General features: G+C 40.7%; 1 protein-coding gene across 2 annotated transcripts in view; it reads right to left on the bottom strand.

Annotated features, from left to right (window-relative positions):
• Window positions 1–23319, bottom strand: part of KCNK2 (potassium two pore domain channel subfamily K member 2) — a 247703-nt gene that overhangs the window by 123578 nt on the left and 100806 nt on the right. For both annotated transcript variants that reach the window (XM_004699895.4, XM_045298085.1), the window contains exon 2: window positions 19755–20065. In XM_004699895.4, coding sequence (XP_004699952.1) covers window positions 19755–20065 — 311 coding nt within the window. The remainder of the gene's footprint in view (window positions 1–19754; window positions 20066–23319) is intronic.

The following is a 23319-nucleotide window of genomic DNA, read 5'->3' as shown; positions in this document are numbered from 1 at the left end:
AGGCAATAAGACAATTTTCCTTTCCCCCACACAAAACAGGGTATGTAAAAACAAAACGGCACAGTTGCCACCATCAGGATGATTTCGACTCGTGGTGACCCCATGTGTGCTGGTGCAGCATTGTGCTCCCTACGGTTCTCAATGGGGGATATTTGGAAATAGATTGTCAGGGCTTTCCTCCAAGGAGCCTCGAGGTGGACCCGAACCACTGGCTTTAGATGAGTAGATCTTCACACCAACTATTGAGTCATCAACAAAACACCATCACCCAGGGACTCCCAGATATATGAAATAGAAGTCTGAATCCACTTAGTAGCCCTGCTTCTCCTTTCTAGACCATTTGGGCTTTCCATCCTGAGAGATCTGTTTAGGAACGCTAGTCATTATTTCCCATAGCCACTCTGTGGTCATCACACATAGCACCATGTACACCTATGGTGGGGTGACTCCTCCTGGAGCCCCATGGCAAATCTGGAGGCCAGATGGCATACTGCTGCTCGGAGTTAATTCCAAAATGTCTATGCGGGCATAAACTGGTGCCTTTGACTCATACATTTCAGAATCAAATTCCCTGGTACCATTAGTATCACACAGGTGCATAAAGCATACAATGTCGGGCAGGCAAGACTTCATTTCATTTTATCTGTCACTGAAAGGACATATGTTCAAATTACCCTTTATGGCACATGAATAGTGGTCACAGAGAAGACAGAGCGTTCCTTTAATTTGCAGAGGCGCGCCTTGTTTGAGCAACAATACGTTTTGATGAAGACACAATCTCCATGTTCTTCGCACGCGAGTGTGAACAAACAGATGCGTAACCATGGACAAGGCAGCTTTATGATCGCCAAGAGAAGATGCTGCAAGTTAGAATTTTAAGAATGAAAGGCTCTTCTCCTTGGAAGGCACTTCAGTGCGACCCATAACGACATGCACTGGCTTCCACTCAGATGTTTCTTTCTCAATTTTCAGAGCTCTCAAGTGCATTCTTCCACTTTTCCCCAAATTTTCCTTCACAGCCATGTGAAGGAAATGTAAACACATTATATTCCTACCAGCTCTTGGTAAATTTTGATTCTTTAACCATACCCAAACCCATTGCCATCAAGTGGATTGTGTTAATAACACTATAGGACAGAGCAGAACTACCCTTTTGGGGTTTTGAGACTTATGGATACAGAAAGCTTCATCTTTCTGCTGCAGTCTGGCTAGTGGGTTTGAATCACTGACATCTTGGTTAGCAGCATTATGCATAACTCACTATGCTAGAGTACCCTTCTCCCCAACCTACCCCCCTCCAAAAAACACAAATCTCTTTAACTTAGCAGCCCACACATTTTGATACAGTCATCATCACTATTATTCTTATATAAACAAAACAACAAAAATCACTGCCATCGAGTCAACTGCAACTCATGGTGACTCTTCGAAGGCAGGCAGAACTGCCCCTGTGAGTTTCTGAGATGGCAATCGATACAGGAGTGGAAGGCCTCGCCACTACGCCACTTTTGTAGAGACTAAGAAGCACCAATTAGAGCACTCAAGCTTCCACATGACAGAATTCTCAATCGTCAACCTGTTCCTGGAAGGACAACATGGTGGCAACCATATAAACAGAAATGTGACTGATCACATAGGAAACTCTAACTAACCACAAGAAAAATTAAAAAACTGTTCCCCATAGAGAACTATTCTTTAAATTTCACCAATTTTAATTATAGCCATAATAAACAAAACCAAAACTGCATAGCCATAAACTCTATATCAATTCATAGGGTTCCTTTAGGAGAGGGTAGAGTTGACCCTGAGCATTTCTGAGGCTATAACTCCTTATGAAAGTAGAAAGGCCCGTCTTTCTCCTGATGAGCTTTGTGGCTTTGAACTGCCAACCTTGCATTTAGCAGCCCAATGTGTAACCACCATGCTACTAGGGCCCCTAAACTATAATAAGTGGATAAATAAAATCATAGAAAAAAATTTGATTCACAAATTTCAAATACTGATCTAAAACAAAAATGTCACTAAAGACTGAAAAAAAATTGATGACTTGTAAAAGGAGCTTTGTTTGGTCAGAGGTATAAAATAAGCATTTGACAGTTAAAATGTAGATATAATAAGTACACATTAGAATGGATCACTTTAAGTCTAAAGATCTGTTCTGGGACACTTTACCACTGAACAAAGAAATATCAAAGTTGGGGAATACCGGCATGCTCTTCAAGACCGAAATGCCCAAAAGTTCAATTAAGTTCTGAAAAATCTCACAAGTCAGGGTGAATAGTCACATAAAGGAGAGTTGGGGCTCATTCTTGTCAAGAGAAAACTAATTGATACGGGAGAAAATAACCCACACTTCACTTTTCAGTGACTCCAGGAGCCTATAAGAAGGCTCAGAAGTCGCCATGAATCATGGTTATGGACTTCTTTCAACAATGTCAGCATTCAAAATGCTAAACATCACCAGGGACATTGCAGAAATAAAATTAAGGGGGAAATAATGGGAAAAGAAGTAAAACAGAGATGCACTTTTCTACAAAAGTATAATTCCTTCTCTTCTGGAATTCTGCCTCAAATTTTAATTGACACCAACATTTTAACGGGGCTCTCTGTAATTTCGTAAAGGACAGCTGAAATAATTAAAGGAACACTAGAATGGCCAAGGAAGAGATCAGAAACCAAGCGGACTAAAAGGCAAAGACCCAAAACATACATGATTACAACTTTTAAAAAGCATAAGGCACTGAGCAAACAGGGATTCTCAACTTTATAGGGGATAAAAAGATAAGAAAGACAGTATCACTTTCTGTAGTGGGGAGTTCCATGACTCTGCCAAAATTCTCTAGGCAAATGGCTTAAACCTTAAAGGATATACTTTTATGAAAGACCAGATGAAAAGAAAATGTGATCCCTATGGACACAAAGCTCACATTCATATCCCATTCAGACAATGGACTTTCTATCCTAGGAGTGATTCCTCTGGTGATCCAGAACCCATTCACAAAAGAACACAAAGCAAAACATTAGCTATGCTGATGATCTTTTAAAGAATTTTTATAAAACAAGAAAGGAGCATGCCTCAGATTGACCAAAACATTCTGTACTCTATGTAGTATTAACATGTGAAATCAAAGGTTTCTATATTAAAGACCATCAGATCTCTAACAGGGAAGCTTTCTCTTTGAAAGCAGTCTGTGATCAATATTTTGGTTTGGATATATGTTCCATAATAACTATCACAACAGATGCAAATACAAAATGACCTGTGGTGCAAGAATAGAGGCTATTCTACCATAAAGAGTTGCTGGGTAAGACTTTCCAAACCCAACTCCACACACAATCCCTACCCCCATGGGGAGGTGAGATAGAAACTCTGCACACATCCTCTATGCCAAACTCCTCGTGGATTAGAGTCTAAAATTAAGACTTAGAATAAATATCCCTGCATCACCCTCTACACAATAATGCGTAGAAAATGGTGATAGCCAAATGACATTAATATGTGATCCCTTGGATGTAAAATTGTGTTTACACACATACACACATACATAGTTAACCCACTGCTGTCCAGTCAATTCCAACTCATAACAACTTCATAGGACAAAGTAGAACTGCTCCATAGAGTTTCCAGGGCTGTAAATCTTTCTTGGATCAGACAGCCTCATCTTTCTCCCATGGAGCAATTGGTAGATCCAAACTGATGACTTTGCAGTTAGAGCCCCCATGTCTAATGCACTGAGCCACTGGGGATCCATATACCTCAACTGGACAGGAATACCTAGTTCTCCCAAGTCTTGCAAGTTTGTAAGACAGGGTGAAGTTGTACCATTCTTTCAATAAGGAAAATATTTTTCTTTTCCTTCTCTGACAGGTTCCCTCCGTCCACAGGTTCCAGTTCTCTCAGGTTTCACTGTGTGTATACTTATAAATTATATGTAAAAACACACACATTCACCCTGGCATACCCATATGTGCATATATGCCTAAAGACAGGTCTTGGACATCTCTGGGTAAACGAGTTCAGATGTCTGCTTCCTTCATTAAACGTTTTTATATAATTTGAATTTTGCACAACTAGTAATAGTGGTTGCAAATTGTGTCAAATTCAATTATCTTTGTGAACATCAGAAAGGAAGAAAATGGCAAACATCCTGTACTGCTACAAGCAGAGCATACATTGGTATGGTCTTGCAGCTATTTGCCTGTCTTCTTCCTCTTTCCGTCCAGGTCCACTCAGGTTACAGGTAAAAATCCTGGGTTTCAACTCGCTTTCTCCAACTCACATTGCTTCTGGTCACACTGTGGAGCATGACCAACATCCAGCGACAGCAGCTGCAGCACACTATTTTAATGGCCCACCGAGGGGCCGGTAATTGCACCTGGCATTTTGCTTTCCCACATACAGCCCTATTGTGTCTCCTGAAGCTGGTCTTTGCCAGGATAGCACAGACACGGAAAGGCCCGAAGCAGGGTTCCTGGGTTTCTAATCCACCAATTACAATGGAGAGTGTGCGCGATGAGCTGCTCTGGTGACAGGGTTCGAGAAAAGAGGCCTCCGGGACAAGAAAACACAAAACAGAATAGCTTCCAAAGAAGCAATTTTGAGGAAAGAAAACAAGCTTTCAAGTCACCTGAATCTTAGTTGCACAGTTCTCCGGTCTGCTCTGCCAGTTTCTGTACCTTATGTTAGAAATGGTGGACAGGGCTTGGATGAAATACACTGAGCCTTAGTTTCCTCGTGATCATACAGTCACTCTATTATCATGGATAACCCATCTGATCACCCAAGCAAGGAGTCCCTAGGTGCTTAGCACCCTTGACTGCTAATCAAAAAGGTTAGAGGTTTGAGTAACCTCGGAAATACCTCAGAAGAAAGGCCTGGCAATCGACATCTGAAAAACTCAACCAGTGAAACTCCAACAGAGCGTGCTTCTACTCTGACACACAAGTCTGACGTCACACACACTCTCTGATGTCATGTCAGTGTCATATCAATAGTAACTGGATTTTATTTTGTTTATCGTGTTATGTGTGTGTTTTAAAAGTGAGCAAACAGAGAAAAAATATAAAATTGCTTTAAAATGATAAAATTGCTTAAAAATTATGCGGGTGCGATACGTTTCATTTTGGCTACCTATTGTGTGAGACTCTTTCTTGTACAATGCAGACGGGGTCACAAGGAAGAACCTGTACAAGGTACAGATGGTCTCTTTCTGACCGACAAGGCACTAAGCCCACTTGTGCTCTAGTTCCCTGATGTTTCAGAAGTGAATTAAGATGTCCGTGCCAAGAGGCTGTGGGAGGCACATAATGTAATGCACCTTCAAGTGCAAAACTAAATAAAATGCAAACAGGAAATGTATAACCCTAACAGCTGTTGGAATCATTATCATAATTACTACCAGTCTAACTGCTCAGGTCAAGCCTCACCCTAACATTTTCCATTTGACTGAGCTGTACACTGAAGTCCTGTTTTAGTGTAAGCCAAACTATCAGCCGAACGTTAGTTTACAATGCATGACAATGCCATGGAGAATAACCCTGCTAGCTTCCCAATAAATTATCTCCCTAGCTATTACTAATAAGTAATGTTATTTATTGAATCACTTCAAATTGAATATTACTTTACTATGGGTCAAAAAGTACTATTACCAGGCATCCAGCTCATATGTATACACACAGGTTTATTTTAAACAAAATGCATTTGATCAAGTCTCTGTGATCAGTGACCGGGTGCAGACAAATTCTAAGTTTCTTCAATTCTCTTAATACACTTGGTATTGTTAGGGTGCCTTCAAAATATATATTTTTAAAATTGCACAAAGACCAGCTAGCGCAAGAGCTGATCTTTCCACCGATCTTTTAAGCTAACTTGAAACTAATGAAGACAGTTTGATGGAACTAATCCTATTGAGGCATGACTCCTGGAATGACCAACGTGATCCATGAAGCAAAGTCCAATCAAAACAGGGGCTTCCGAGGGGATCTGATGGGCCAGTGAAATTCAAGGCAGATAGGTCAGTTCAGAAGGCTATGGTGGGACTCTAAGGGCCCAATCTTGATTTATTTTCCATCAGGGACTCAGGCCAATAAAGGAGCTTGTAATGCAGTTTTAAGAAAATTGCACTGGAATGAAATAGGCCAGGAAGGTTTCAGAGGATTTTTTTTCTATTTTTTTAATCATTTTATTGGGGGCTTGTATAACTCTTATCACAATCCATACAAACATCCATTGTGTCAAGCACATTTGTACATTAGTTTCCATCATCATTCTCAAAATATTTGCCTTCTACTTGAGCCCTTGGTATCAGCTTCTCATTTTTCCCCTCCCTCCCCGCTCCCCCTCCCTCATGAACCCTTGATAATTTATAACTTACTATTATTTTGTCATATCTTCCATCACTACAATACACCTGTTTATTTTTTCAGAGCTGTCGTATGAGAATTTCCATGGGAAGCCTTACTCCACTCACCTTGCAGTCCTTTGATGTCACTTTGTTCCCCAAACTCAGAAGCACATTTAAGGAATATGATTTCAGTGTCTCAAAAATACTAAAACTGCCATGTTGGCATGGTTTCAAAGGAAGAGTGAAGGACTATTTGGGGCAGGGTGAGAGAGATGGAAGCATCACTCTCAGAAGTGTATTGACTCAGATAAAAAATATGTTGAGACACAAGAGCTTCACTTTTTAATACTGTTGTTTCATAAAGTTTCTGTGATTTTGTAGCAATACTTGACTTAATCTCATATAACACTCACATAACACTCCTCCTCTCATTTGTTTGCCCACTAGTATTAGCTACTGAATTCTCAAATATTCATTAAAGGTGAAATAATTTTATGATAAGCTATTTTACAGTTTTAAATGAAAACCTAAAAGTCTTAGGAAACTGAGCATGAAACTATCTCAATTGCTATCGACGAACTTACACATGAAAAGGAGTTTCCCTTTCAACCTTTTCTTCCTAATAGTCAAGATAGTATCAAAGTGTGGGTGACAAGTGGAGACAACCCTGTGTTATTCCAGCAATGAAAGAAGAAATGGGGGAGTCCTAGGAAAAATACAAATTCTTCAGGTTTTCTTTAGAACTTCTATACCACCCCTTTGGTAACCTAATTCCATCATATAATGCTCAGGAAATTCCATCTTCGAAGACCAGCCTTGCTGTTGTTGCTGTGCAGTGCTGTGGCGCTATTTCCCGCTAGTGGTGAGTTAGTGAGAAGGTGTGCCGAGAAGTACTGCTCCATGGAGTTGTCAAGCCTCAGAATTTTCTGGGTTTAGACAGCCTTGCCTTTCTCTGTCTGAGTGGCTGGCAGGCTTAAACTACCAACCTTTCCATTAGCAGCCCACCACCTAACTGCCATCCAATGCTGCACAGTGCCACAGTTTTTCTTTAGATCATGATAAATGCAGAAAACAGAGAGGTTACCACAGATTTCACTTTACTCGGATCTATAATCAATGACCATGGACAAAGCAATCAAGAAACACAATTACATAATGTATTGGATAAACCTGCTGCAAAAGACTTCATCAAATTGCTAAACAACAAAGACGTCACCTAGCAGGCTAAAGTACACCTGATATGTATGCAAAGCTACACAATGAATAAAGAAGAGTATAGAAGAATTGACATCTTTGAATTATGGGTGCTGGCAATGAATACTAAATACACCAGGAACTGACAGATAGGCACAAATCTGTTTTGGAAGAAATAAAGCTAAAATATTCCTTAGAAGCTAGGATGACACTCTCATGTTCTTTGAGCCATATTATCAGGAGGGAGCAGTCCCCAGAAAAGACGTCTTTGTTGGTAAATTAGAGGTTCAGCAAAAAAGGGGGAAGATCCTCAATGAGAAGCATTGACAGAGTCTACAATAATGAGCTCAAACCTAGCAAGATTGTGAAGAAGTTGCTCTGTTTAGTTCTATTGTACATAGATAGTATCACTATGATTCAGAATCAACTAGATGGCACCTAACAATATTGCTTAAACGTGCTTTTTTTTTTCAGGCACAAAATTGCAATCAAACGCATATAATGTATATAACCTACAGAAAGTTTGAACACTTAATAGACTATTTTTTCTTTGGGCTCAAAATGTTTTCCATAAACATTGACATTAGTTCTAAAAAGCTGAAAAAGAAGACTAAAACTGCCGATCAGAAAAACATAAATTAAGCTTGCTGATATGTGTTCTTGATAATGTGTTATCATGTCCATAAATACAAAGATAGAAGATTACACTATTTCTAAGACTGAGGCCAAGTACTGATATACCTTGGTGTGTATACACATTAAAGAGATAGTCACCCAAACATTGTAAATATGATTGTGTAGTGTCATTCATTATTACATATAGTCAGCTTTAAGCCTGTTCTTCCCATGACAATCCATTGCACTCAGCATTAAGAGAATCATAGTCTAAAACACAAATGCACGCCATTGCTCAACATCTTCAATACCTCCCAAGGTCTACACACATACTTCTCACACATTCTTTTGAAGTACAACCGAAGACAAAAAGAAATGAAGCCTTAGGAGGTCTAGAGGCATAGCTTGAAACAGCTCACTAAATAGAGAAATATCCTTGAAATCATAGAATGTAAATCAATGATTTTTAAATTCTACTCCTTATCATCCTCTACATGTAAGCATGTAAGGGCTTCTGGTATCATATTTAACTCTGTTCTTCTCAAATCTACACATATTCCCCAGATTGTGTCACCGTGTCTTGGCTTTAAACATCTTCTGTATAATGATGGGAATCCCCTTGTGGTGAAAATTATTTCCATGCTTAGCTGCTAACTGAAAGCTTGGAAGTTTGAGTCTACCTAGAGGTCCCTTGGTGGGCAGGGTAGAGGTGGGGAGGGAAGACTTGGAGATCTACTTCTAAAATTTATCCACTGAAAAGTCAATTAAGTACCAACCTATTCTGCCACACATGGGGTCACATAAGTGAGAATGAACTAAATGGCAATGGTTTTATATAATAATGACTTCCAAATGCACCAGCTTAGGCCTCTCCTCAGAACCCCAACCTCCTATGTCCAGGTTCCTACTGAATGTTTCTACTTAAATGTCTAACAGGCTTCTCAGATTTCATGTCTTTCCTGTGAAGGTTGATTGCAGAGATGTGGAATTGGCCTGAATTATTCTGCTCAAGTACCTGCACAGCACGGTTTCAGGTAAAGATCTGAAACCCACTAACTAAGAGTGTTGTTTTTAATGATGACCTTAGGCGTCCGGGAGGTTAGCACCAGCTCATCAGCACTGTTTCATTGATAACTGTGGAAATGATGACTTGTAGTTGGTCTTGTGAGGCTGTGTCATGGTGTCTGCTTGCCTAGCAAGAACATGCATATTTAACTAGCAGGGTATAAAAAACTCCCCCCAAACTCCATGTTAGGATCCCTGGAAGTAGTTCTTGATTCTAGATAGGAATGTGTCCTAGTAATAACTTATACCAAGAGGGTGGACAACTGGGACACAGGCCTGCCCTCACGAATGTTACTGCTACACGGTATCATTTTCTTGGAATCAATTATATATTTGTAAGCAATGTCATATTGAGTCCTGTGAATCTTCCTTAGTACAGAGTCTGATGCTATTCCTGTGATATTTGCAACTAGGATCCTGGCATTTTATTCCAAAGCCACCCCTCCAATATTCTCCCCACCTTAGAAATTGGAAACAATTATTTTAGTTCTTTAGGACAAAGACCTTAGTTGTCTCCTTGAGCACTCACTCCCTTAGAGTGCACATCTTGTCCATCAGCAAATCCCATTGGCTATCCTTCCAAAATGTATCCAGAATCTGGTCCTACTGCACAACACCTGTGCCACCAGCCCGGCTCAAGCCACTCCCATCTCATGGGTTATCTCTATAGCCTGCTGGACGTGCTATTTCTGTCTGCGGCCTCCTGAAGTCTACTCTCAACAAACTGATATGACAAAAAACCTAACACTTTCCTATGACTTACAAGACCCTGCATGAGCTGGTTCCCTTACCTGCCTGACAACACCTCATTCTACTCCCCTGAAGCAGCCTTGCTGTTTTCTACAAGTGAGGTAGAAAGAACTTGCTGCCTAATTGTTACTCCCCAAACACTTGGGTAGTTTCCCCCTCCCTTTATCAGACATACACCTGAGCAGTGAACTTCTTTCGTCATCCTATCTGAAGTGAATCACCACCACCAATGTTCTCCCCATTATCTCTTGCCTAGAAGAGTGACACATAGGAAGCACTTGATAACTATTTGTGAATGGATAATCATTAATAAGTGAATGATTGCCAATAGAAAATCATGTGTGTGGGGGGGGCACTATCTACTATTACTGATATTTTTAAAAGATATGTTTATCTTTTTGTCCTATAACTCCAGGTATCATTGATCCCTGATACATCACCAAATGCCCTCAAAGAAACACCCACTACAGGTGGAAGAAGATAGGCTTAGGCTAAAGGCCAGCTTCTCAGTTGTGTAACAATGGATCATGATCCACCTTTTCAAACCTGCTCAACCTCTAACCCTGCACACCCAGTCCATTCCTTCTGGAGCACACGAAGCCAGGCCTGCCTGGGATGGCTGATGACCCCGTAACCACCCACGTATCGTCCCACGACCACCAGACAATATGATTCGGCAGTAAATTCCATTTATCTGCCAAGTCTTATTTTGTGTATTCCCTCCTTACATTACGTGATTAATTTCTTCCTTATCCTAATCTTTAAGTCCCTTTATTTCAACTATAAGAGCCCTAGCAGAGCTGGCAGGTAAGCATTGAACTGCAAACTCCAGGTTGGCCATGCAAACCCACCAGCCTTTCTGAAGGAGGAGAAGGAGGACACATGCTCCCCTAAAGAAGAAGGACTTGGCTCCCACTTCTGAGGAAGAAGCCCCTGGAAACCTTATGCAGAGCTTCAGAGCACTGTCAAATACTGAGAGCCTAAGCAGGGCAGCAGAACATTGTCAGAGATACTGCCACAGGATGGGCCCCTCAGGCCTGAGGACACTCAACAGATGACTGAAAAGGAGCTGATTTCGTGGAGGGGAGTCGACTATGGTGATGAGTCAGGTCATGTGGAGTGGAGCCTCTGGGAGTGGAGACTTCTGGATCTTCATTGGCTGATCAGGCATGACTCAAGGTAAAGAGAATAGCTGTAAAAAAATCTTCTCATGATTGGATCTTGGAATATGGGAAATATGAATTTAGAAAAATTGGAAGTGGTCAAAAATGAAATTGAGCACATGAAGATAGATATCCTAGGCATTAGTGAGCTGAAAGGAATTAGTGTGGGCCATTTTGAATCAGAAAGTTATGTGATTTGCTATAATGGGAATACAACAGTCAAGAAGAAGAGCCTGGCATTCACTGTCAGAAAGCATCTTGCTAAATCCATCATGAAGTATAATGCTATCTGTGATCAGATCGTATCTATGTGCTTCTAAAAACATCCAATCGATACATCTATAATTTAACTTTATGGATCAGCCACAAAAGCTAGTGATGAAGAAATGGAAGAATTCTACCAACGACTTCAGTCAGAATTTGATCCAATATGTAACTAAGATGCATTGATAGTTAGTGGTGATTAGAATGCAAAAGTTGGAAACAAAGGGGAAGGAACAGCCTGAAATTTATCAAACATATAATCAAGATATATTAATATTGGAAACAGAGGAAGGATCAGTAGTTGGAAAATATAGATTTGACAACAGAAATCAAGCTGGAGATTGTATGATAGAATTTTTCAAGACCAATGTCTTGGTCAAAGCAAATATCTTTTCAACAACGCAAAAGGCAACTATTCACATGGACTCCCCAGATGGAGTACACAGAAATCAAATTGACATCTGTGGGAAGCTAGGATGGAGAAACTCACTATCGGCTGTTAAAAACAGACCAGACACCTACTGTTGCACAGACCACTAATTGCTCCTATATAAATTCAGGATAAAGCTGAAGAAAATTAAAACAAATCCACAAGAGTCAAGATATGGCCTTGAGTCTATCCCAACTGAATGTCAAGAATGCCTCAAGAAGAGATTTGACACATTGAACACTCATGACAGGAGACTTGATGCACTTTGGGAGAACATCAAGACCATCATTCATGAAGAAAGCAAAAGGTGTAAAAAGACAGGGGAAAAGAAAAGATCAAAGTGGATGTCAGATGAGACTCTGAAATGTGCTCTTTATTTCAGAGTAGCTAAAGCAAATGGAAGAAAGGATGAAGTCAAGAAGCTGAGCAGAAAATGTCCTGCAGAACTTGTACATGAATCAAGAGGCAGTTTGGGGAACAGAACAAGGGAATACTGCATGGTTTGCAATAAGGAAAGCTGTGCATCAGGGTCGTATCTTTCCACCATACTTGCTCCATTTACATGCCGAGCAAATCATCAGAGAAGCTGGATTCTATGAAGAAGAGTGCAGCATTAGGATTGAAGGAAGGCTTAATTAACAATCTGTAGCATGCAAATGACACATATTGATTGCTGACAATAGGAGAAATTGAAGCATTTGCTGATAAAGATCAAGGATTGTGGCTTTCAATATGGATTGCAACTCAATGTAAGGAAGACCAAAATCCTCACAACTGGATCAATAGGTCACATCATGATAAACGGAGAAAAGGGTGAAGTCAAGATTTTGTCTTTTTTGGACCCACAATCAATGCTCATGGAAACAGCAGTAAGAGATCAAGCCCTATTGCATTAGGTCACTGCTGCACAAGACCTCTTTAGAGTATTGAAGAGCAAGTATATTACTTCAAGTACTAAGATGCACATAACTCAAGGCTTGGTATTCTCCATTGCATCAAATGCATGTCAAAATTGTACACCGAATAAGGAAGACTGTTGAAGAATTGATGCATTTGAATGCAGTTCTGGAGAAGATTATTGACAGTATCATGCACTGTTAAAAGGACAATCTGATCTGTGTAGGAAAAAGTAAGATCAGCGTGCTCCTTAGAAGCAAGGATTGCAAGACTTTGTCTTACATACTTTCGACATATTGCCAGGAAAGACCAGATCCTGGAGAAGGACATCATATTTGGTAAAGTGGAAGGGTGGCAAAAATGAGGAAGACCCTCAATGAGATGGATTGACACAGTGGCTGCATTAATGGGCTCAGGTATAGAAAAAATTCTAAGAAGGACAGGGCCCTGTGTAGTGTTTTGTTCTGTTGTGCACAGGTTTACTATGGGTCCCAGCCAACGCCATGACACCTAACAACAACAACGAGGATTTACAGTCTCAGAAACCCTAGATATGACCACTATAATAGCAATCAACCCAATGACATGGGTTCGGTTTGATGGTTTTAACTGTACTATTGGCTCAATGGCAGTGAGTTTGGCTTTTGTTTCTTTCTTTATTATTTTTTAATAACTATATATACCAAAATGTTCTCCATTTTACTGTAATCATCTGGGATAGGCTATGATTTGCCCACCCTTTGATGTAGCTCCATACAGAGTCCCACACCACAACCAGCAGCTGCCATCCAGTCAGCTCTAATGCCTCACAGCGACCCCATGCTGTCAGAGCAGAATTCAAGCCGACACAGTTTTCAGTAGCTACTTTTTGGAAGTAAATCACCAGGCAGTTCCTTTTGAGGCACCTCTCACTCACTACCATTGAATCAATTCTGACTCACAGCGACCCCAGAGGACAAGGTAGACCTGCCCCTGTGGGTTTCTGAGACTGTAACTCTTTATAGGAGTATAAAGTCTCATCTTGATACTAGTGGTTTCTAGCTGCTGAACTTGGGGTTAGCAGCCCAACACATAACTACTGTGCCATCAGGGCTCCTCGGGAGAGCCTCAAATCTCCAACATTTTGTTTAGCAGTCGAGCATCTTAACTGTCTGCATCACCAAGGACTCAGGCATAGAAGTCTACAACTGGAGCTGCTCAATAGATTCCACTGAATGCATCAAAAAAAATCAAAAGGAAAACAACAAACAGCAAAAAACAGAAAATAGTGTCCTCAACAAGAAAATGTCATGAATCAATTGCCAAAGTCACGGAGTGACTTTGTACAGACTAGTGTGATTATCTTCGCCCCAGCAACAAAAAGAATGTCTTCCCTAGCTACATTGCAAGGGCTTCATTTAGAAAACAAATGTCAAATGTCAGAAAGGTATTTTAATTATATATATGTATCATATATTTTGCTTTATTTTTTTTAATCCCAAAATTGATTCTGTAAGCTCAGAAATGCACCTGCCAAAAAAAAAAAAAGCCAGGTGTACCTAACTGTACTATACTTCTCTGCCACTTACTACTGATGTAACACAAAACAGTGACATAATCCCAGTTTCCAGAAAGAAGATTAAAATCTTAGTTAAATGCATGTTGGAGAGAAATATATGTTACAACTGTCATGATGAACAGGAGAATATGATTTAATATTTATTACACCCCAATGCATTAAAAAAAGGATCTCTGGTGGAACAATGGATTAAGTATCAAAAGGGTGGTTGCTTGAACCTACTACTGCTTCCATAAATATATATAGCCTCAGAAAACTCATGGAGTGGTTTCTACTTCATCTGATAGGTTAGCTATGAGTTCAAACTGACTCAATGGTAGCCCATTGCACCAGTAGTGGGTTTGGGTCAGAATGCGCAGATTAACAAGGAACTTTACAGAAAATGCTTTCTGTTCATATTTACAGGTAGTGGATATACGGACTAAGAGCATAAACTGTGAGTTCAAATAACAGATCTCCTTCCCTCATAGGGTTGTTTACAGATAATCAGATGAGATAATATATGCAGAGTTTTAGAAAATTCCTCACATAGAGTAAGCACTCAATAAAGCTTGTTGCTCCTAAGTTAAGTACCATTAAGTTGATTCCAGCTCATAAAGACCGTGTAGGACAGAGAAAGAACTACCCTTGGGCTTCCTGGGCTGCAATCTTTATGGGAGCAGATAGCCAGGCCTTTATCCTGCAGAGTGCCTGGCAGATTTGAACCACCGCCTTTTCAGTTAGTAGCTGAGCATCTACACATTGCACCATGACACCTTCACTAAATGCTAAGAGTATCCATGACTCTTAAAACCTAAAAGTGTTTACATCTCTTTTACATATGATATCACACTGCACTAAGTATAATGGGAGTGAAAATCATAACAACCCCACCCATCTACAATATCTGTCTTGAAAACTCTTCGTCCTCCTCAAGCTCTTGAGAAGCTGGTATTAAAAACAACCCTTCCAACTTACACACATGCCATGACTCTATAATGGAAGAAGTAGTTACTCTTCTATTTCCAAATGCTCCATTTTCTACCTTTCTCCTCATTCCTTCTCCACCCTGTGACACAACCGTGGCATGGAATATAGTTGCAATAGGTAATCCAAAGGTATGGTTAATATATCAGGGCCTGTGGTTACATCACATTAACTGCACATGCCATTGGGCTTTATGGTCTGACTACCCACATTCTCCTTCCTCATTCTCCAAAAAAGGAATCTAGAATTCCTTTTCTACCAAGACAGGGATTGTATGTAGTCTATAGTAGCTAAACCCTGAAAGAGCAGAGATTCCTGGGAATACTGCCAGAACATCACGTTGAGGCTCTGAATTCTCATTCTCACAATGTTATATGAGGGGGTGCCCCCTAAAAAAAATGGAATCACCCTGGGCAGGGCAGAGCTTTCATAGTACACATTTTTCCCACTAGGTGAGCATCAAACAACTCACTCTAAGTTAGTGCACCCAGTGGCATCATCTGGAAAGGTTCTCTCTGACAACAGTGAAATTTTTTATAAAAGTAGTTTCACTTGAACCTTGTTTTTTGTGATGGCCAATTTAAGAGGACAGTGTGTGGCTATGAAATTTTGTTTCCTGCTTGAGAAAAATACCGCAGAAACTCTTGTGATGTTGAACACAGCTTACAAGGATAACGCTATGGAAAAAACTCAAGTGTATGAGGGGTTTTCTGTTTTCAAAAAAAGGTTAATTATTAATTGATGACAAACCTCATTCTGGATATCTGTCAACTTCCCAAACAGATGAAAATGTAGACTCGTAGTGCAGTTAGAGTTCATTCCACCAGGTCAGACAATTAATCAAGCTTTCTATTTAGAGGTTTTGAAAAGATGGCATAATACTATGTGACAAAAAAAAAGGCTTGGTTTGTGGCAGATGGGGGATTGGTTTTGCCACTACACTAATGCACCTGCTCACGCAGCCATCTCAGTACACCAGTTTGGGGTAAAATTCAGTATGCTTCTCTTGCCCCATGCACCTTACTCGCCTGATCTAGTACTCTGTGTGACTTTTTCTCCCCTGCAAATAAAGAAGGACATGAAAGGACAGCAATTTGATGACATAGAAGAGGTGAAGAAAAAAACGAGGGAGGTGCTAGATAGAGCCAACCAAACAGATGAGCTTGAAAAATATTTCCAAGAATGGAATCGCAGATTTGACAAATATATTAAGAGGAATGGAAAGTACTTTTAAGTGGTCTCCATTTGTTAAAAAAGAAAGAAAGAAGGAAAGAAAAGAAACTTAAATACATAGTTTTGGGGGGAAAATTCCAGTTATTTGGGGGTACCCCCTCATATATTCTAGAGTATATCTTTGGGACTTTCTGTGTCTTTTGTTTCTATACCCTTAATTCTGTGGTATCACTACCTAGTGTACAAATTCACTGCCTAAAAAGAGAGTAAATGGGAAAATCTAGATGGAGAAAAAAATAGGAACTTTATGGGACTCATATGAATGAAATGTAATTCTAATGAATGATTACTGGCTCATTTTCCTTCCTATCTATTTTTATACTGATCTTGATCCTTGAAGTCTTTTATCAGTTAAAAAAATCAAGGAGAGAAAACTCATTAGTCAAACTGTAGTGTTCTGAGCATGAGAACTATGACAATAAATAAAAGGCAAACTCTGCACTGAAAAATACTGCACAAGCGCAAAAAGATTCTTTAGGAAGTAGAAATACTCAATCAGCACTGAATATTAATAAAGCTAAAGTGATTTCCCGTGTGGACCAGGCCAGGCGGGAGCAGAGGTGGGGTGGGTCGGTGGGGGAAATAGGTCACATTTGAGGACTGTTATGTGCATTCCAAAAGCAGTGTAACAACATGATCAGTATTCCCTCCAGGCTCCTCCCACCTGCCATGGCCTCCACGTTATTTTCAGAGATCTGAATACATCTGGTCGACTGCACAATCTCCATAATCCTCACGTGGTTTCTTCCAACATTATCCTGATAGCCCAACCTTTTTTGGCTTTTTGTCCATCTGTTTGTTTTTCCTGCCCAAGACCACCTACCTCATTCTAGATTATAAGAATACTATTACTTACCTCAGAGACCCCACCCTAATAAAGAGCTAAGGGAGGGAGGGGAAACCTAATACTTTCTGGCATATAAGTGCATTATATGTAATATCTCTCTACTCCACAACAACCCCCAAAACAAAACTCAAGCCAACTACTGTCTAGTTGATTACAACTCATGGTTATCCCATGTATTACATAGTAGCACTGTGCTTTTAATGGACTTTTCAAGGCTATAATCTTTGGAAGCACATCACCAAGGCCGCTCTTCAAAGTGCTTTTGGATAAGTTCAAACCTTCAACTTTTCAGTTAGTAGTCAAGCACTTAATAGCCCCATTTGGGGAGCAGTCTTTCATCATTCCAGATACAACATCTAAGTCTTAGGTAAATTACTTGTTCAAGATGATTCTACTGGTAAGTACTAGAAACTTGCTGAAAGTTGGAACACCTATCTGATCCCAAAATTTGCCCATTCACTCTACACTATATGACTTCTGAGAGGTCCTAGTGGCTTAGTGGGTTAATCATTGGTCTATTAACCATTAGTCAGCAGTTTGAAACCAACAGTCACTCTGCAGGAGAAGGAAGAGGCTTTCTACCCCTGTAAAGACGTATAGACTCAGCAACCTACAGGGGTGGTTCTATTTTGCATTGTAAGGTCACTATGAGTCAGAAGACACTTGACGGTAGAGAGGGGTTTTTTTGTTGTTGTTTGTTTGCTTTTTGTTTTGTTTTTTATGCTGATTTCACGGGGAACACATTCAAGAAAACCCAAGGAAAGTCGGGATTCTTTGGAAATATTTAGTATTTCTTAGGATTATGTGTCCATAAGGAAGCGTAAAGGTGATCTTCTGTATGAACAAAGGGCGAAGTATTTGGAATGATATAAGTTGACTATTTCACTGTCAACATGCCCCCCCAAAAAAAAAACAAGATCATCTAAAAGTGATAGAAAATAAGTAAGTATTCAAAGTTCTTTCAATTTTTTAAGTCAAGTGGTTAAGATGCAGAGATGTCTGAATGAGGCAAGAATTAAATGGGATTCATAGAGCCCTGGTACTCACAGCTTCCAATATTAACTATTGGATGTGAACCTTTCTGTGCATTCTATACACAGGAAGACTAGAAAGGGAAAACATGAAATTTGGAGATCAATCGTAATAAAAATAAAAGTTATGCTATCAGTATAAGAAATTGGGTCAAACTAATAAGTTCTTCCTTCAATCTAGGATTCCAACTCATCCAAATGATATAAAAACAAACATAAAACGAGGATAAATATGATCAGAAGATGACTAAGAGATATTTTTCAGTCTAATTTGGCTTAGTTAAGAAAAAGAGTGCCTATAGGAAAATGTGGGTGAAATGGGTTAAGCATCCAAATAAATCTTTCCTTGTAATAAAATCCTGGGCAATCTCCTTGACTAAAATTCTTGGTTTGACCAAGGAGTAGCTTCATGCAATCTACACGTAGTCTTCATACAATCTATATAGCAAAAATATAGCCTCCCAAGGAGCCTAAAGGAAACTTTAAATCATCTCATGATCAGCTTTGGAAACAGTGGTGTTTTTGTTTTGTTTTGTTTTGTTTTTTCAGGTTTCCTGTTCTGCTATCATAAATGAAAACAGAATTCTTTTTATTCAAAAACTCTTATTTTTCTGTGTAGTTGTAACTTGCTTTTAGTTGGAGGTTAGAGGACCAAAAAAATAAGCTCTTTATGCTAGATATCAAAAAAAGGCATTTACAGGAGTTATTCCTTCGCTACAATGGTTCTAACCTTCCTAATGCCGCAACCCTTTAATACAGTTCCTCATGTTGTGGGGAGCCCCAATCATAAAATTATTTTCGTTACTACTTCATAACTGTAATTTTGCTACTGTTATGAATCAGGTGACCCCTGTGAAAGGGTCGTTCAACCCCCAAAGGGGTTGCGATCCACAAGTTGAGACCTACCCTCTGCTTTGCTAGATTAAGCAAGTGAGCCACAATTTGCTAATTATAAGGAGTCCTCGTGGCAAGCTTATCTTTTCCATTATATGCTGGCCAGCTACCAGATTGAACCACTTTCCTGTCTCTTGTTCTCCTCCCATTAGCTACAGCAATGTTTCTCTGTGGACCACAAGTCTTCTACCCAGGAGAGCATACAGCAAGGTAACACCACATCCACAGATGCCACTGGCTATTTTAAAACAGACAGGCAAAAACAGAAGATGAGAAGTGCAGCAGCAAAGAGGAGAAAGAACAACAACAACAACAAAAGATGGCAAAAGTCAGGAAGGAGGAAGAAAAGCCGAAAAAAGACATAGCAATGAGAGGAGGAACTACCTGTATGGAGAAGTAGAATCAGCCTCCCACCAGCACATGAGAACTGCGTTGGCTACCTTTTGCCTGCTCCTAATCTCACTCGCTAGAGGGAGTGACTGAAACGCCACATATGCCATTACCTGGATGAGCTCGTCCAGCTCAGTTGAGTTGACACAAGAGTGTTCGGATATGAACGTTTGCTTCTGGATCACAATGGCGGTCCTCTGTGAAATCTCCTGAGGCTGCTCCAATGCTTTGAACACGGTGGCTCCAATGATGAGATAGAGGACCACCACCAGGAAAATCGTGGAGACTGTCTTCCATTTCATAACATTAATGGTCGTGTCACTCTCCACTCGGGAAGCAAGCACTGTGGGTTTCGTGGAAAACGAGAGCCGTGGTTTGGAGTTCTGAGTGGCAGATTTAGGATCCAGCAAGTCAGGTGCCGCCACTGACAACAAAAGAGAAGGAAGGTTAGGTTGGGAGAAATTTGAGAGGCATTGGTTGAAGGTCAGAAAAGAGGGTCTTAGCGCCACTGGCTCTCTTGAATGAAGCTCGAGAGCCTAACCCAGCTCATTCTGAATCTCAGCCAGGCCCCATAGATATGGAATAAATGAAAGGGGGCGGGGTCTTCACTCTGCTGCTATTGGGGCTTCCAAGGGGAAGGAGAAAACAGGAGGCAGACCAAGAAACTTCAAAAAACATGAGGTTTCCTGATTAATTCCTGAAAAGAAAGAAAGAAAGAAAGAAAGAAAGAAAGAAAGAAAGAAAGAAAGAAAGAAAGAAAGAAAGAAAGGGATCATTCTTAGTCTGTCCACAAAACTAGTCAACAAATTCTTACTGAACCCCTAAAGGTTAATGGTACTAAACTAGATATTTGAATCCTCATGAAGAATACTTATGGTTTGTCATGGTCTCAAGAAATTTACAGTTCACACCACAAGCAACTAATATGTTTTCTGTTTGTTTTAAAATTCATAAGAGAATTGTACATGCGTTGGTGGTACAAATATTGTTGCATAAAGGTCATCGCTGGTCATTTTCTGGCAAAGCATGATGATAAGCATAGCATTCAATGGCCCAATCACATATTTTTGCCTATCTTTCACTGTGGGATCATGATTAAGCCTTCGCTTAATTTCATTAGTCAATCTCTGATATGTTTTAAAAATAAGTTATTACTACCTATTGTGACACAACCCTAAGTATAATCCAAAAATGACAGGTCTTTGCACTTTGACAATGAACAATTACCAAGAAAATTCACTGTTAAACCTTAGCTCATACCTTAGACCTTACATACTCTAAGCACAACAAATTGCTCCATTACAGGTGGATTTATATGTTATCTTACAAATTTCCATGTACTCTGAGGTGGCGCCATATCCATTTATTATTATTCATTTCAGCTCTCCAAAAATATCATTAATGGATTTTCTATGAAACAAAAGAGATGCTAAACTCACTCTTGATAAGGATAAAATAAGCTACCAAATATAGAGCATTTGATTGTAATGGCAATATTGACTTGAAAGGGTTAACAGAGTGACCATAAAAACAGGCAGTCAGAAACCATCAGCTCAATCAAGTATAATCAATTTAGAGGCTGCTATATATATAGTTAAAATTACTGCAGTATACAACAGAGGTTTTCTAAAAGGAGTACTGGTGTAAAAGACACCATTAGGTAATGTAAGCAATCTCCCATGGGACTGCACCCAAGTATCATGAGTCAGCATCAACTCAATGGCAGTGAGGTTGGTTGGGTTATCCTAACCTCACAACCAAGCCCACTTGGGGGCTGTTGAAGTGGTCCCAATTCATATCAACCCTATAAAATATATAGAACTGCCCTCAGGATTTCCAAGACTGTAAATCTTTATGGAAGTCAACTGCCACATCTTTCTCTCAGAAAGCACAGAGAGAGGTTTGTGGGTTCGAACTGTCAATTGATTGGCAGCTGAGCCATTCACTACTGCGACACCAGGATGGCACATATCCTGAAATTGCTTGAGGTGTAGAATAACTGAGTTCCTAAATGATAGCAGGTGACAGAGGGCTCGCTCCTCAACCAGCAAAGCAAAGGAAGGTTCTGACTCAGAGGAGATGAAGTCGGAGATCGCCAGTGGAGGTTCTGCAGAAGTGCTGCTCAGGCCCACCGTTTCCTGTGGGTCAACCTAGGACGCACAGGTGTGCACAGTTCCCTCCTGATACCCACTCATCTCTCGGAGAACAGCCACAAGCGTGTGGACGGGCACAGCTTTAAAACGGACTATTAATACAGTAACTGCACTCCAAAGGTGCCTCTGCATGTATTTTGAATGCTAGGGTTTACATTTCTTTTTACATTTTTTGTCATAGGAATGCTAGTGATATCTAAAGATCATTTTTATCTACAGCCTCCCCTCCACCCCAAACCCAACCTGCTGAATGAATCAAAGTGAAAACTTTCCATTATAATCTAAAATCGAACCACTATTGGAATGGCATGAGCAGAAAAATCACGTAGACGCTGCACATTCTCTCTCTGGAGAAAGGTCTCTCCTCCCTCTCCATTTCTCTGGGTTCTCATATTTCGGATTTTTTCCTTCAGTGGTTTCTAGTCTGTAGAGTGGGAAACCCCGAGACTGGATATCTTGATGCCTCATTCCTAATCCCAAAGTATTATCTTATGTTTTGGGGGGTAAGGATAGGTAGATAGATAGATGATAGAGACAGATGGTAGGTAGGTAGATAGATAGATAGATAGATAGATAGATAGATAGATAGATAGATAGATAGATAGATAGATAGATAGATGCATATACACAAATCTTACATTTTCTGATGGAATTTAATTCTTTCAAGATCTCGTTATTTTTTTAATTAGCTGAAATACATATAATGCTGATTTGGCAGGCAGAATGGGCACAAAATCTGGTGAAATAGCAATATTACAAAGAAAACAAACAGACCGAGCCTTTCCCTCTGGAGCTAATAAGAGCAATCCCCGGGTTTCCATGCCCTGCCACCTCTTCGGAGGCGGAGGCGCAGTGAGACAATTTCCTTGGCACAAGGCTCGAGATCCGTCCCTTCCACCACACTGGGCTCCACTACTGCCCACCACCCTCCTCCAGCGCCAGCGCACCGCGGGCTCATCTGACCCCTGGGCTCCAGTCCTCACCCAGGTACGAGTCTCCTTTGCTCCTGGCCGCGCCTGGCGACCGGATCCTGAAGGCGTTTTTCAGCACCACTGCCTGTCCCACCACACAACGGGGCAACAAGTGTGATGGGGTCACCAAGCGTCCGTTACTCCCAAGGGCTGGCCTGCCTCCTCCGGGGGAAACTCCCTCCAGGTGTTCCAAACACACACCCAAGGCCGATGCCAAAACCCAAACCCAAAACACCACCCAGGGCGAGCAGCAAAGCTAGGAAGCGGCCAGGCGACGATTAGGAAATCGCGCGGCTCCCCATCCCCGATTTTCCACCGCACACCTCAGCCGAGCGACGGAGGCTGAACGCGCCCGGAGGTTCGAGCGCAGGGTCTGCCCCCCTCCAGGGACCGTCGGGGGCTGCGAGCGCCGGTCGGCTCGGAGGCAGCAGGGGGAGGGGTGCCGGGGGTCTCACCTCCTGCTCTATAGCCGCGTCCCTCCCGCGAGGCGCTGGGAAGCATGAGGCATGCAGCATTCAAAAATGCTTTTGGGGGGAGGCAAAAAAAAAAAAAAA

This window comes from Echinops telfairi, unplaced genomic scaffold (genome assembly GCF_000313985.2).
Source record: "Echinops telfairi isolate 266 unplaced genomic scaffold, ASM31398v2 ScPeMD7_7424;HRSCAF=8462, whole genome shotgun sequence".
Lineage (NCBI taxonomy): Eukaryota > Metazoa > Chordata > Mammalia > Afrosoricida > Tenrecidae > Echinops > Echinops telfairi.
The sequence above is the reverse complement of the archived record's forward strand: the minus strand, read 5'-3'. Positions and strand labels throughout refer to the sequence as shown.